Source organism: Lepus europaeus, chromosome 17 (assembly GCF_033115175.1).
Source record: "Lepus europaeus isolate LE1 chromosome 17, mLepTim1.pri, whole genome shotgun sequence".
Taxonomy (NCBI): domain Eukaryota; kingdom Metazoa; phylum Chordata; class Mammalia; order Lagomorpha; family Leporidae; genus Lepus; species Lepus europaeus.
In genome coordinates this window covers 29,911,146-29,925,587 of record NC_084843.1, presented here as the reverse complement: position 1 = coordinate 29,925,587, position 14,442 = coordinate 29,911,146, and the positions used below count along the sequence as shown (strand labels likewise).

General features: G+C 59.5%; 1 protein-coding gene across 1 annotated transcript; it reads left to right on the top strand.

Moving 5' to 3' along the window:
* Positions 1-11,653: 11,653 nt before the first annotated feature.
* NKX2-3 (NK2 homeobox 3) lies at positions 11,654-14,160 on the top strand. The gene is made up of 2 exons (XM_062214940.1): positions 11,654-12,008; positions 13,421-14,160. The coding sequence occupies exons 1-2, from the start codon at positions 11,654-11,656 to the stop codon at positions 14,158-14,160; spliced, it is 1,095 nt and encodes a 364-aa protein (XP_062070924.1).
* The last annotated feature ends 282 nt before the right edge of the window (positions 14,161-14,442 follow it).

The following is a 14,442-nucleotide window of genomic DNA, read 5'->3' as shown; positions in this document are numbered from 1 at the left end:
GCCGGGAGGCAGCTTCGGGATCCGGGGAGAGGGAGACGCGGAGCCTCTGGAGTCCAAGCCCCTCGCCGAGCCGCTGTGTGAGCTACCTCACTCTCTGGGCTTCAGGAACCATCAGCTGAAAAACGGACGCAATCTGTCCACAGTTCGCTGGTTAAATGAGATGTCACTTGTTGAACCTGAGAAGCCAGAGTCACCCACGAGAGGTCCGTGGATGCGCCTAGGCCGTTCCGTGAGGCCCCGGCGCTGATGGCACGGGGTTCTCTTGTCCAGGTGCATTTTCGGGGGGAAGGGGAGGGCCCATGGCTTCCGTCGGTGCCCAAACCAGTGCGGAACCCACGAGAACCGCCCTCCGAACGGACGGCTGCTTCCTCTCCTGGATTGGAGGAAAAGGGTCTCACACGTAGTTAAATGCTGACTAAATGTTATTTGCACACACCAGTCTCTAGCCTTGTGGCAAAGATGCTTGGCTCGGCGCCAGGAATTCCAAGCCTAGTCTTCCCAAGCTAAAGGCTCCCAGGACACCTCCACACCGCCCCCCCTGGCCCAGGACGCGGCCAGGTGCCGGCCACCCGGCTGCGTGGGGCCGGGCTTCTGCGCCAGCACCGGGCCGGGGGCTGCAGGTCTTCCCCAGCCGGCGGAGCTGCGCTCACGCACCCAGAGCAGCTACCCTTTGAAGGCGGCCCTAACCCCCTGGGCCTCCAGGCGCCCGAGGCTCGACTGTAATCCGGATTTGGGGGTCGGCGCACTAAACCGCCGCCACCAACCCGGGAGAATGAAAGAGCCCGCCACCCCGGCAGCTCCTGGCCTTGTTTACTTGTTGACGAGGACGCGCCCGAGCGCGACGACCTCGGGGTTGGAGCAGGCCCTGGGAAGGGAGAGGGGCAAGGGCCCCGGGAGCAGCCCCCACCCCGCTGCAGGCCAAGGCTTCCTATCGCGCGCGGACAGGTTTCCTTCCCCTCCGGGGTCGGAGGTCGCGCCTGGCAGAGGCCGCGCCCCTCCGCCCAGGCCCACCGCGCGCGGCGGCCTGGAGCCCCGTTTCCAGCCGCGCCTACTGCTCCCCTCCTGGCCCGCCATCCATTAGTGTAATCCCCTGTCCAAACACTGCGGCTGGGACGGCCAGACTTTGGTGTAAACAGACCCAGAGGGACAATTCTAACGATATAAATAAAATAACCATTAATAGCGCAAATCGTTCGATGAGCCGAGGCCGAGCGCCCGGGACTCCAGCCTCGCTCGGGTTTGTGTACACAGCGTGGACACCGAGCATCCGTCAGGTGAATCGCGGGTTCTTGTCCCCGCAGACATCTAAATCCAGCGCAGGTGAGGTCCCCGCAAGGCGCCGGGAGGGGACCTGGCTCCTGACACGCACAGGCTGCGACACGCACGCACCGCCTGGGGTCGCCGGGCCCTCTTAACCGCCTGAGCCCTTCCCAAACCCATCTCAACCCGAGTGAATCCGGCTCTGCAAAACGCGGCCTCGCCGGCGCGGCCAGCCCCGTCCGCAGCCTCGGTGCGCGCGGGGAGCCAGCGCGCAACGCCCACGAACGGCAGAAGGCAGCCTCCGCCAGTCCCGGGGCTAGTAATAAGAAACGCGCATTTGTCGGGCGCGTGTGCTGCCCGGGCTCGCGCTGAGCGCCTCACGGAGGTCATCGCCAATCCTCGGAGTATTCCCAGACCTACAAGTCAGAAAAGCGGGGCTCCGGGCGTCGAGAGGAGACCGGGTCTGAACTCACAGCCCTGCTGTGGGAGACACACGGCGCACACCCACAATCGGCGGAATCTTGCCCAGATTCCCAAGTGCTGGGTTTCCAGGATCTGGAGCTTAGCACTGCAGGGTTTGAGTTGGCGGTGGGAAGTTCCTGCTTCTCCCGAGCGCGTGGGCAGAGTGGTCTGAGATGTCCAGACAGGCAGGAAAGGAGCCGCCTGAAAAAGCCCCGTGATTTGTCCCCAGGGACCCGCAGGGGCGCTGGCGGCGGTCCCCAGGCCTCTGGGTCCTCGAGGGTCTTCCCGGTGCCGAGCAGTTGTGGAGTCCTGGTCCCTGGGGTCTGGCAGGGACCTGGCACTTTCACCAAGCCCTCACCTGGTCGGTGGCCTTGGACAAGTCATTTCATTTTTGTGGGCCTCAATGTCTAGGACTCTAAAATGGGGAGGGGGATGATACTGTCTCACAGGGACAGTGTAAGGATCAGAGGAAAGTTTGCTATCCTGATTCACATGACCTCACTGGTGGGCAGCGCAGAAGGCAGGGTGAGGGCTGAAGGGGAGAAGAGAGGAGAGGAAGCAGCTGGAGGGGCTGCAGGAGGAGAGGAAGGAGGGGCTGGAGGAGCCTCCGCCCGCTACCTAGGCGTGTTTATTTTCAAGGCAGCTTCCAGTCAATCTTGTCACCAGGGCACATTCTTCTAGGGGGGCTGTGAACCACCGCCTGGGCCCAACAGGAAGATTTGAGAAGGGGGAGGGCTGCTGAGCTAGGAACAAGAATTCACAGAAGCCGAGAGAGAGCAGTGCCTGGGCAGGCAGCCTCTGCAGAAGCTCAGCCTAGTAACCAGCTGGGCTGCCCAGAGAAGGAAGAGGAAGCCCCGGGTGCAAGACTGGGAGCAACCCTGGGCCACCTGCCTCCCCTCCCGAGCTTCAGGTTTCTCTCCATATCAATAGAGGTACTGCAAGAAGCAGAACTAGTTAACAACTGGGCACACCAAGCCAGAGTTTAAGGCAGCCTGCTGTTGCGAGTCAGTTCATTCTCCCAGCCCTACTGAGGGGAGTTGTTGCTGGCCCACAGTCTGCCGGTTTATGTGGGGGCTCTGGGGAGAGGGGTTCTTAACCACTGAGCCATATGGTGCTTGTTGGAGAGCCATGAACAGTAGCTAGTGTTATCCATATGGTCACTGGTGGTGGGCTCACTGTTGCTGCAGTCGGCTGCATCACTTCTGCTATTGCTGCTGCTCATTACCAACCCTGAGAGGCAGTCACCAGGAACTCCCCTTAGGGAGGATAAACAGCCTCAGAGAGGGTAAGTGACTTGCCTAAAGCCACACAGTTGTATGGGGCCCAGTGAGAGACTAGAAACCAGGCAAATCTGAGGGCCAGGTTTTCTAGCCGAAACCAGAGGCAAAAGGAGATAAGAAGTAGCCAGTGCCAGGGAGGGTGGGAGAGGGACAGTCCGGGGCAGGCCAGAGCAGCTGATTTATTTGCATTCCAGCACGGACACTAATTGGCCAGATTTTTATCTAAACACAATAACAAGGACATGAGCTTGGGGGGTTTGTTTACAGCAACTGAAAACGATGCATTTGTGGGAGCAGGAAGCTTGGTCCAAGTGCAAGATTTGTTTGCTGTGGCCATTACAGATGACAGGGAATAGCCAGGGGAGAGGAGGCTGCTAGTGTGGCCAAGAATATGTCCTAAAACTCAGATGACTGAGAGAATGATTCTCCCTCTTTAGGAACCAAAATCTTCCACACAGTGTGTTTGATAAATAATGAATGCCTTTTTTCCCAGGTGGGAAAACAGAACACCTGGAAATCCTACTCCCTGACTTCTGCTCAGAGGGAGGTCCAGAGCCTCCCAGCCTGTGCCTCCCAGCCACTCCTCAGGCCCTCCCCCCAAGCCAGCTTCCAAAGAACATTTTCTACCCCTTCGCTGGGTCAAAAGATCTGTAACCAGTTTTCTTCTACCATTTCTTTAATTCTTACTCAAACCTATATAGTCTCCCCTGTTATTGTCTCCTCTTATAGCTGCGAAAACTGCCACTTAGAGAGGTTGGAGGACTGGCTCAAGGTCACAAGACTCTACAGCAGCAGCAACCAGCTCCAAACCTAGTTCTGGCGGACTGCAGGGCCAGTGCTGGGAGCTACATGAGGAGGTGAAGTGTGGAAAGGATGCAGAGAAAGCCACGCCTCCCTGGGCCCCACTCCAACTCAGCTTCCTTACTCCTTCCTGCAGAGGAGGGTGTCATCGGTGTAACCCTCAGGTGTGTGTGCCTAGGGAGTCTGTGCACATCCACCCACAGACCTGCTATTGGCCTACTGGTTGTGAGAGGTGTGAAACGTTCGTGTGTCCACATTCATGCCATGTGGAGTTTTTAAAAGTCTAAATGGCAGAGAATTTCAATGTGGTTTTATTACTTCCAAGAACACACACAGTTGTTACAACTCTGGCAATAAAATCTCTTCCCTCTTCTCTGACTAGCTTAGACAGGTCCTTATGGGACCACTTGTACAAGACTAATTGTAATGATCCTATAAATTGCCTGTATGGAAATAGTGCATCTGATGGTGATGGGAGCTAGTTTTCAACTTGGATCATATAAATATTTCTCTCCCAATCTCACGTAATTCATATTGTTGTAGGGGGAAAGGAGGGAGGAGGATTCAGAATGAGTGGTGGCCCAGCCCTCCTGTGACGATCACACTCTGAAACAGTGGCACACGTCCGTGGTGTCCGCATTTACCGGAGTGCTGGGTGCCTTCTCCACACCTAGCCAGATGTGCACACACTGCTCACACAGAGAAGCACCTTCCTCTTCATTCAAGAAGAAAGGGAAGTTCCTAGAAGCGTACACTCCAGGTTCTCAGCCACCCCTAGGACACACATATTTCTCAAGGTGATGCAGCCTACACCAATCTTGGGAACATGGGTGTTGATGGAAGGTAAAAACAGTAGAGGGGGGCTGGCACTGGGCATAGTGGGTAAAGCTGCCACCTGCAGTGCCTGCATCCCGTATGGGTGCCGGTTCTGGTCCTGGCTGCTCCACTTCTTATTCAGCTCTCTGCTATGGCCTGGGAAAGCAGTGGAAGATGGCTCAAGTCCTTGGGTCTTACACCTGCATGGGAGAACCAGAAGACGCTCCAGGCTCCTAGCTTTGGATCAGCTCAGCTCTGGCCATTGTGGCCATTGGGGTAGTGAACCAGTGGATGGAAGATATCTCTCTCTCTCTCCCCTCTCCCCTCTCCCCTCTCCTCTCTCCTCTCTCCCTCTCCCTGCCTCTCCGTAACCGCCTTTCAAATAAAAATCAATCAATCAATCAATAAATCTTAAAAATAAAAAGTAGAGTCTGGTTGCTTACCATGCAGCTGGGAGCCCACCATATGGGGGCAAGGCCAGTGACTCAGTGATCCAGTGACCCACTGGCCCCCAGACCCAGCAGCTAGCAAGAGAGGGTGAGAGATACAGAGCAGCTACTTAGTGCTCCATCTTTGCACCTGCTGACCGGTGTGAGAAGCTGAGGACTCCACTCTCTGGGAATGGTCCCTGGCCTAGGAACCCTCATCTCATCACCCCCAGCTCTGCTTCAGCCTCCCTGGACTGCCACAATAGAAGGAAATGGAAGCTGCTCAGGGTCTGCCTGGACTGGGGATTTCCATGAGGAGGGCGGCCAAGCCTGCCACCTGGAGCCCCACAGTCGGGTGGGCCCACTGCTGAGGCTGCTGGGGGCCAGAGGGCCAGAGGGTCACATCCCCCTGCACCCAGGGTGCAGGACCATTTCCAAGGGCAGCCCCAGAGTAGGAAGCACCAGGGTGAAATGAGGGGAGGGGTCTTTCTCCACCAGCCCAGGGCACCCTCTGTAGCCTTCTTTTCAAAGACAGTCTCCTTTTCTGTGGAACACCTGCGGTGTCTGGCATCCGAAAGCAACGGAGTGGAGGGTGTCGGGAGGGAGGAGAAAGGCAATTAAAATAGACTAGTGGGGGAGAGGAAGAGTGAGACAGGTGGGGAGGAGTGGAGACCAGGGCGAGAGAAAGGAAGCCAAGCCGGGGAGGGGGGCGAGGAGGTGAAGGAGAGAGGAAGGCGGTGGGGCAGTGTGGAAAAGGGGAGTGAGGAATAGGGGAGAGAGAACGTGGCCGAATACGAGATAGGCTCCGAGGGAAAGGAAGGGGCCGAAGACGGGGACGAGGCTGGAGAGAAGGCCGCTGGAGCTCTAGAGACTTCTGTGGGGTACCTGCATGTGACCACCCTCGGGAGGTAAGACAGCCCTCCCCTTCTAGTGGAAAGGAGAGAGGTCCAGGGGAGTCTGAGAACCTACAGGAAGGTTCCAGGACAAAGACCAAGCCCGTGCGGGTTGGCCAAGTGTTCCAGGTTTTTCTCGCTGGAGAGACGCGCCGAGGAGAAGGTCCCGCACTGCCGGCTTCGGTAGCAAGCACTCAATGCGCCTGCTGCACACAGTGCGGCCTGGGCCTGAAGTTCCTGAAGCCTGGAGACCCCCGACCCCGACCCCAGGCCTAGCACGGCAGCCCAGTCCACAGGCCTGCAGTTGCCAGCCTGGACCTGGCTCCTGGGGCGCTCCACGCAGTCTCACCCCTGCGGCCGTGAGCCCTGTTGCGCCGCGCCCGCCCGCCTGGGGCCTCGGTCCTCTCCACGTCGGGTCCATGGCCGACCCAGAGCAAGGCCAGGAGCCCACGGCTCCGCCCGACTCCGCACCCGGCAGGACCAGGCGAGCCGGGGCTGCCACCCGGCATCGGTAATTGCTGGGTGCCCCTGGGGCTTCAGGGGCCCGGGCCGGGGCGGGGGTGGGGGTGGCCAGGCCGCAGTCGCCACGGCCGGCTGACAGCGGAGGGCCCGCCCCACCACGGGAATCCCTCAGCCGGGACGCGCACCGCGGCCAAAGCTGCTTTCCGAGCCACAAGGGTCTCTCTCCAACGAGTTTGAAGATATTCCGGCCAACGTCACCCCCAGGGGGGATTTGGGGAGAGATTTCTACGTCCAGGAAGGCCGAGGTGCCCTGGAGCCGGCGTGCAGCTGGGAGCCGGCAGCGCCCGCGATGTCTTGGAACGAGACAGCCACGGTTCTCCCTTCGCCTCTCCTGCTCTGTGTCTGGGAAACACACGGAGCAGGCAGGCGCCATGGTTTATGCGAATGAGTTCAGCAAACACGGCAGCCGCCCCTCGGAAGTCAGATTACATTGAAAAGGGTCTGTAGACATTAACGCTTTACGCTACAGGAGTTAAACTCACACCAAAAAAAAAAAAAAAGTTAAGGAATGCATTCAGAATTCCAATTTAATCCTCAAGTTAAAACTGCCCGCTGCGCTCCCAAACTGCACACGCAAGCAGTACAAATAAATGTCTTCACGTTGTTAGAAAAAATATTCAACTGTTTCTCATTCGACAAAAGCACGGTTAGTCTTTCTGACTTGAGTACTTCGAAGACAGAAAAGAACTGGTTTTAGCGAGAAAACTCAATGTACATTTACATCTTCAAAAGTTTTGGAGGGGGGTAGGTACAGACAGACAAACGTGGAAAACCTTCTGGAGAAATCGAAACTCACTTTCGCCGTCAGGGTCTGGTACCTAGCAAACAACTACATGGGACTGAATTTGGACAGATACTCTCCCAGGTAGCAGAAATGTCAGATTATTTAGGAAACCCAAATCCAAACAAAATCTAGGGACCTTTGGCATTTATACAAACACACACAAAACACATGAGCACACAACACAAGACTTAAAAATCTCTCCTACAAAAGCACCTCAAAGAAAAAGTACTCCCGAGAAATTAGATCAGTTTCATGCTTTCTAGGGCTTTCCAATCTAGTTGACATTTCTTTTAAAATACATCGACCCTCCTCGCAACTAAAACGCTATTGCCTCTAGATTTCTCAAATATTTTGGATAGCTTTCCCACACCCTCCAAGAAAAAATATGAACCTCCCCACATACACCCACCCCCTCCCCGTGCACTCACACACACATGCACACACCATACTGCCACCAACAAATGAACACCAATCCATTTAACACTACTACTATCAAGGAACAGTTTTTCCTCTTTTCTTAGATGTCACTGAATGTGAAATTTCTAGGAAAGAATGGAACAGGCGAAAAATTCAGAAACGTCCTATACTTGTGTTTAGCTGAGTTCAGCACTGGACGACTTTTCATACTTTACAACAATCACTTCTGATTGTGGTGCTACATTTAGATTAGGAAGCCACCATGACTCTTGACTCTGTTGTGGCTTTGGTTACATAATTAAACGGCCATCTGAATAGCTGGCAGGCTACAGGATAAGCAGAAGCCTATGTAACTCGAATTATCCTCACCTGCCTACATTCAAATGTGCATTCATTAAGTAAGTTTGTGTTAAGTTTGTATGGAGAATAAGAGCTACTGGGACATTTTACAGGCTTGAAAGAATTATCACATTTTCAATTGATAATGTATTTACTGTAATGGCTAGCATGCGGTTTTTCTTTTTTTAAAAAAGGGTACAGTTTTTATTTATCATTTATGCATCTGTATTGCACTTCCGTCTCGTGGAATTTGCCCCCACATAACGATGTTCATTAATCATATATCTGAGGGCGGAGGGCTTGCATAAATGTACAATGAGAGGCGAGCAAACCAAGGCAGATACAGTCGATTAAAATCAAATCACACGCTTCCAGGGATGCAACCAATATTTACCTTATCTGACAGTAATTAGCTAAACAGTCTGGAACGAAAACCCATTATTAGTTGAGCACAGCTCGAGGATTTCAAAGATCCTCTTCTCAGACCGAGGAATGTAAATGCCCCTGAACGCTACAGTAACTGGATCCGGGTTGGAACCGGATTCCACGCCGGTAAGCGGGTCCCACCAAGGACCCGCAGCCCTCGCGTCCGCCTCCCCGCCGCGGCGCGCAGGCCCACGCGTTGGAAGTGCGGGCTGCAGGCTAGGGAGAGAGACCAGCTAGATGGGACTGACCCGCGGGATCCTCGCTGCCGGAGAGCCGGACTGAAGGAAGCCAGCCACATCTCCCAGAGAGGGCAGCAGGAGATCCCCAGGACCCCTGTTCTGGGCATAAAACAAAGATCAACCCTGGAGACGCGGTAGCGGTAGGAGTTTCGTTTTCTCTCTCCATCCCCAGGAAGGGAGGTGGGAGGGGGATGGGACAGGGAAGCCGCCTGCTAGGCCTCTTCGCTCCGAGACCCCTTCCAACCCTCCGGGCCTGAACTGCGCGGGAATAAGAAGGCGCGGGAGCTGGGTCCCCAGGTCGGGGGAGCTCAAGAGCACCCGTGCCCGGGCCCTCCAGGGGGGACCCCTCCGGCCCGGCCCAAAGGTACCTGGCGGGCAGTGGCGGCGGCGGCCCGGGAGCGAGCTTGCAGGCGGGAAGGCGCCCGGCGTGCGCAGGCAGAGCGGGGCTCGGGTGTGCTGGCACTAGGACGGTGGGCCCAGTGGCGGTTGCAAGCCCCAGGTGCTCGGGACCAGATATAGGGAAGGCCTAGGAGGGCGGCGCCACGGCAAGCAAGGGAAGGTAGCGAGGAGAACGCCTGGCTTCGTTGGAAACTGGGAAGACAAGGGTAGTTTCGGTAGTTTTTGTCTTTTTCTTTTTTCCCAAAATCTTGAAATCGCTTCGGAGGCGGAGAAGATCAGGGAGCAGAACATCTCCGCGAGTTGGTGTCCGCCCTGGCGGTGGGACCGGGGAGTGGGGCCCGAGCGCGGCTTCCCTCGCGTGCTCCCGGGCCACCGCGCGCACGCACACTCAAGGGCCCCCACCCCGCGGCGCCGCGCACTCACCCCCACCTCTCTCTCTCTCTCTGGATCTTTGCGCCCGGGCGCGGCCGGGGATCCGCGGCAAAACCAGGTGCATTCTTCCCCGTGTAGACTGGGCGGCCTGGTTTGGAGACACCGGCCTCCTCCCGAGTTGCCATCAGTTTCAGGATTTAAAGCAGAAAGGCACCGTCGTCGGGCGCAAAGCTCTGCCCACAGAGGGTCTCTGCCCATTGCCCACCGACCGCCGCCACCCTAAGTATGCCCCGGAGCACGTGGCCTGCGCCGCATCCCAGCTCCCCAGGCGGCCCCAGGGTCTGCCCCCCGCAACATTTCCGCTCGCTCCTGAAGAGCCCCGCCTCTCCCCCTCCCGACAGGTTTGCGCTCTGCTCGGCCGCTGACACCCCTTGGTCTCTCAGTAGCGGGGGACCCCCCCCCCCGCACGGCAGCTCTCCACCGTCGCCCCCCGACGCGCGCACGCGGTGCCTGCCGCCACCCGGGGGCGTCGTCCGCAGCCCCTGCACCCTCCATCCGCCTCTTCCAGCTGAGGCCACTGTCTCCCAGGTTCCACTATCCTGGCCGCCGAAGTTCCTTGGGACGGCTGTGGCCAGATGAGGGGGTGCCACGGTTGTGTCGGAACTGGTCCCTATATTAATTTTTTTCAAGACCCGCGCTGCCCACGGGTGTTTCGGCGGCGCCTTGACAGCCGGGCTAGCTGCTGCTCCTCACCAGGCTAAGCATGGTGAAGGGCGTTCCCACGGCAAAGGGGAGAAGATGGTCCCCACACGCGCGGACTTTCCAGAATCTCTGGGAACCCCGTGGGCTCCCCAAAAAGCACCAAGGCCTCATGAGGACGCCAGAAGACGCGTGGCAGAGGCGAGCCCCAGACTCCCAATTTCAATAGGCGGAAAAAGCCAGCCGCCACTGCTGGGTCACCTCCCTGGCGACGACAGATCCTGCTCTGAAAACCGTGGGAAGCCACCCTCCGGCCACGTCACCACCAGTGCAGCCAACGTGGACCCCTGGTGCACATACGAAGCACTTGGCAGGCTGTAGAGCCCTGCGCCAAATTCTGGGGTGTCTTGCCTTATTTAACCCTAATGACGCTGAAGAAGGTATTCATCTTTTTATAGACGAGGAAATTGAGTCTAGCCACGCCCCAGGCCTGGATTGGAATCAAGAGCTGTCTGGACACCCAAGCTTTCTAGAAACTGCACCATTCTGCCTTTGATAGACTTGCTCCGTGGAGCAGCTTTAAGAGGCTACACGGGCAAAAAGCAACCAAGACTGCCCTCGGGGGATGACGGTCTAGTCAGGATGACCGGCAGGCACATCCAGCGGCAAAACTAGATGGGAAATGGGACGTGCCGCGGATGTCCTTTGCAAGTGCAGAGGCTGGAGACAGGCCCTCCGGCTAGGTGCCCGGGCAGTGCTTCCTTGCAGGAGGTGGTATTTCAGCACAGCCTTGGAGAACAGCTTGGCTCGTGGAGACAAGAGCGAGAAAGCCATCCCCCGCGCAGAGCGCGGCTCGAGCAAAGGCCACAGGCGGGAACTGTCACGGCTCCCATCTGTCGGGAGATATACTCTATTGCTTGCTGGATCCTGCGCCCGGTTACTACCGGCCAGGAAGTTTTCTCGCCCCCACAGCAGCTGGAAAAAAAAACACACTCCTGGGGCATCCTTCCCGGGAGTTGAGTCGTGGACAGTAAGCTCCCCAGAACTAGCCCAGATCAGGAAGGCGCGGCCAGGAGAGGCGGGAGTCGGCGGTCCGGACCCCCTGGTGAGCGCAGCCTGGCCTGCAGCGCCCGGGGCTCCGGGACTCCGCAACGCGTCCGTGTCTATTTCTGGTATCGCCGCTGCACCCTCTCCGCGGCCGCGGGGGCGTGGCCCACGGGAGCCCGAGCCAATGGCGACGGAGGCCGGGGCGCGCGCCCCGCCCCCCGACGTGACGCAGGGCCCTCGGACAGAGCCTTCGCGGCCCCGGCCCCAGTCTCTGCAGTGGCTGTAACAAAACCCAGACCCCCAGGTCCCGGCCAATGGAGGCGATTTAGACTGGAGCGGGACCGCGTCTGTCAAAAGTCCGACTCGGCAGCAGCGGCGGAGTCCAGGCAGAGAGCTGGAGCCGCCGCGCTGCCTCCCCGCCCCCGCCGGGATTTATTGAGTATTTGGACTGGACAATTAAGTGGCCCTGATGATGTTACCAAGCCCGGTCACCTCCACCCCTTTCTCAGTCAAAGACATTTTGAATCTGGAGCAGCAGCAGCACTTCCACGGCGCGCACTTGCATGCTGACTTGGAGCACCACTTCCACTCGGCGCCCTGCATGCTGGCCGCAGCCGACGGCGCGCAGTTTTCCGACGGAGGGGAGGAGGACGAGGAAGAAGAGGGCGAGAAACTGTCCTATTTGAACTCTCTAGCCGCAGCCGACGGCCACGGGGATTCGGGTCTCTGTCCCCAGAGCTATGTCCACACAGTCCTGCGAGACTCGTGCAGCGGGCCCAAGGGACACGAAGAGGAGCCCGAGGTCGGGAGGGACCGGAGCCAAAGTGAGTAGAGGGGGAAAGGAAACGCACTCGCACACCTGCAGCGATGGCCGAGCGCCCGCAAACAGCCCATAAGCCTTGCCGGCACCACTGCTGACCGCCCCTTTAACCTTTGGCTGGGGCCGTGCCGTGCCTCCGCCCTGGTCATCGCCAGCTCCGCACAGCGCAGGTACCTGCGAGAGAGCCGGGACGGAGGGGGAAGGACGCGGTGACCCCGACGGCGACGCGGCCCAGGCGGGAAGGGAAAGTGCACATCGCTGCCCGGCCGCAGCTAGGCCACACGGGCGCGGCTGCGGGGCCCGAACCACTCGCGCAGTGCTGGCTCTTCTCCCCCAAAAAGAGGGTAGGAGCCTGCACCCCTTTCGCTTTCCCTCCGGCAGGAGACGAGTTCTCTGCGGCCAGGGCAGCCACCCCGTCCCCTCCGAAGAGGCAGCCCAGGCAGGTTGTGTCTCTGGCGCCCGCAGCGCGCGGGGCTTCGGGTGGAGAGCGGCTGGGCGCATTCCTGGCTTCTCAACCTGGGGCCCCGCGTCCGCGCTCCCGCGAGGAGGGGACAGTGGGAGAGTTCGTGGGGACACAGTCCCGCCCGCGTCTCACAACTCTCACTCCCCTGAGGCGCCGGCGTTATTGAAAATTCCTACCGTTCTGCTTTGTGTCCCAGGTGGCAGGCGCCGAAGACGACGCGCCGAACTTAGTCCCAGACCCCAGCCGCTCACTCGGGACGGGCAGGGGGATCGGATAACAGAGCAACCCCCCAGAAAGCGTTTCGGAAGTATCAGTGTCAAAGATTCTCCTTTCCCCTAGAGGAGGGTTGGGGGTGGGGTGGAGGATGAAGGCTCTGCTCTGACAGCTCCCTGGGCCCAGATCGGCACGAAACTGCCTGAAATCAAACTTTGTTTCTCCCCAAGGTAACGCAGACGCCGTCACGCACACATTTGCATCCAGTCTTTTATAAGCAAACAGGCAGCCGCCGGGCAAGGCCTGGAGTTACACGCAGACGCTACAGAAAGAAAGACGTTGGCGCACGCTGGTGCCCTGGAGCCCAGCTCCGCACGCCTCACAGCCTCAGCCACCCGGCGTGGCGCGGGAGGCAGACGAGGTCGCAAGCACTGTATCTATTTTCATCTCGAAAACGCTCCTTAGCTCATCGAGCCGCACATTTCACAAGGGGTTATCTCTTCCTTCGCAGCCGCTCGGGGTCCTAACAGACGCGCGCTCGCTTCTCCTTCCCACGGAACGCGCCCCCACGCGCTGCGCCCAGGGCGTCCGCCGGGCCCGGGCGCCGTCGCAAGGGCCCCGCCACCGCGCGCTGGGGGCCGCGAGCGTTCTGACCGCTCTCTCCTCGCGGCCACGCAGGACAGGAGCCGCGGGGAGGCCGGGGACAGCTAACGGACGCTGCTGTTTTGCTTCCTCCGCAGAAAGCTGCCCACTGAAGAAGCCTCTGGAGGCGGCGGGAGACTGTGAGGCCGCGGAGGAGGGCGAGAGGCCGAAGCCGCGCAGCCGCCGGAAGCCGCGGGTCCTCTTCTCGCAAGCTCAGGTCTTCGAGCTGGAACGCAGGTTCAAGCAGCAGCGGTACCTGTCTGCGCCCGAGCGCGAGCACCTGGCCAGCAGCCTGAAGCTCACGTCCACGCAAGTGAAAATCTGGTTCCAGAATCGCAGGTACAAGTGCAAGAGACAGCGGCAGGACAAGTCCCTGGAGCTGGGCGCGCACGCGCCGCCGCCGCCACCGCGTCGCGTGGCGGTGCCGGTGCTGGTGCGGGACGGCAAGCCCTGCGTCACGCCCGGCGCGCAGGCCTACGGCGCGCCCTACGGCGTGGGCGCCGGTGCCTATTCCTACAACAGCTTCCCCGCCTACGGCTACGGGAACTCGGCCGCCGCCGCCGCTGCTGCAGCCGCTGCCGCCGCCGCCGCGGCCTACAGCGGCAGCTACGGCTGTGCGTACCCGGCGGGCAGCGGCGGGGGCGGCGGCGGGGGCGGCGGGGCCTCGGCGGCGGCCACGGCTGTGCAGCCCGCCTGCAGCGCGGCCGGGGGCGGCCCCTTCGTGAACGTGAGCGGCCTGGGAGGCTTCGGCGGTGGTGGCGCACAGCCCTTGCACCAGGGTGCGGCCGCCGGGGCCGCATGCGCGCAGGGCGCTTTGCAGGGCATACGGGCCTGGTAGGGACGGGGCGAGGCACGCAGCGGGCGCCCTTCCGCAGCTCCGCACCGCGGGGACTCAAGAGCGAGAAAGGCCGGACCCAAGGGCCAGGTCCCCTCGTTAAAAAAAAAATAATAATAATTTACCCGTCTTGCGCCCCTGGGCTCGGGTTGGCAACCCACTCGAGGCCTGCGCAGCGGTCAGGGGCGAGGAGGATGCCTGGGTCCGGTTGCAGGACTGTCTCTGAGGAGGACAAGCGGACTGGGAGCCCCGAGGGCGGCGGCCAGGGGAGTGCGGGAGGCCGAG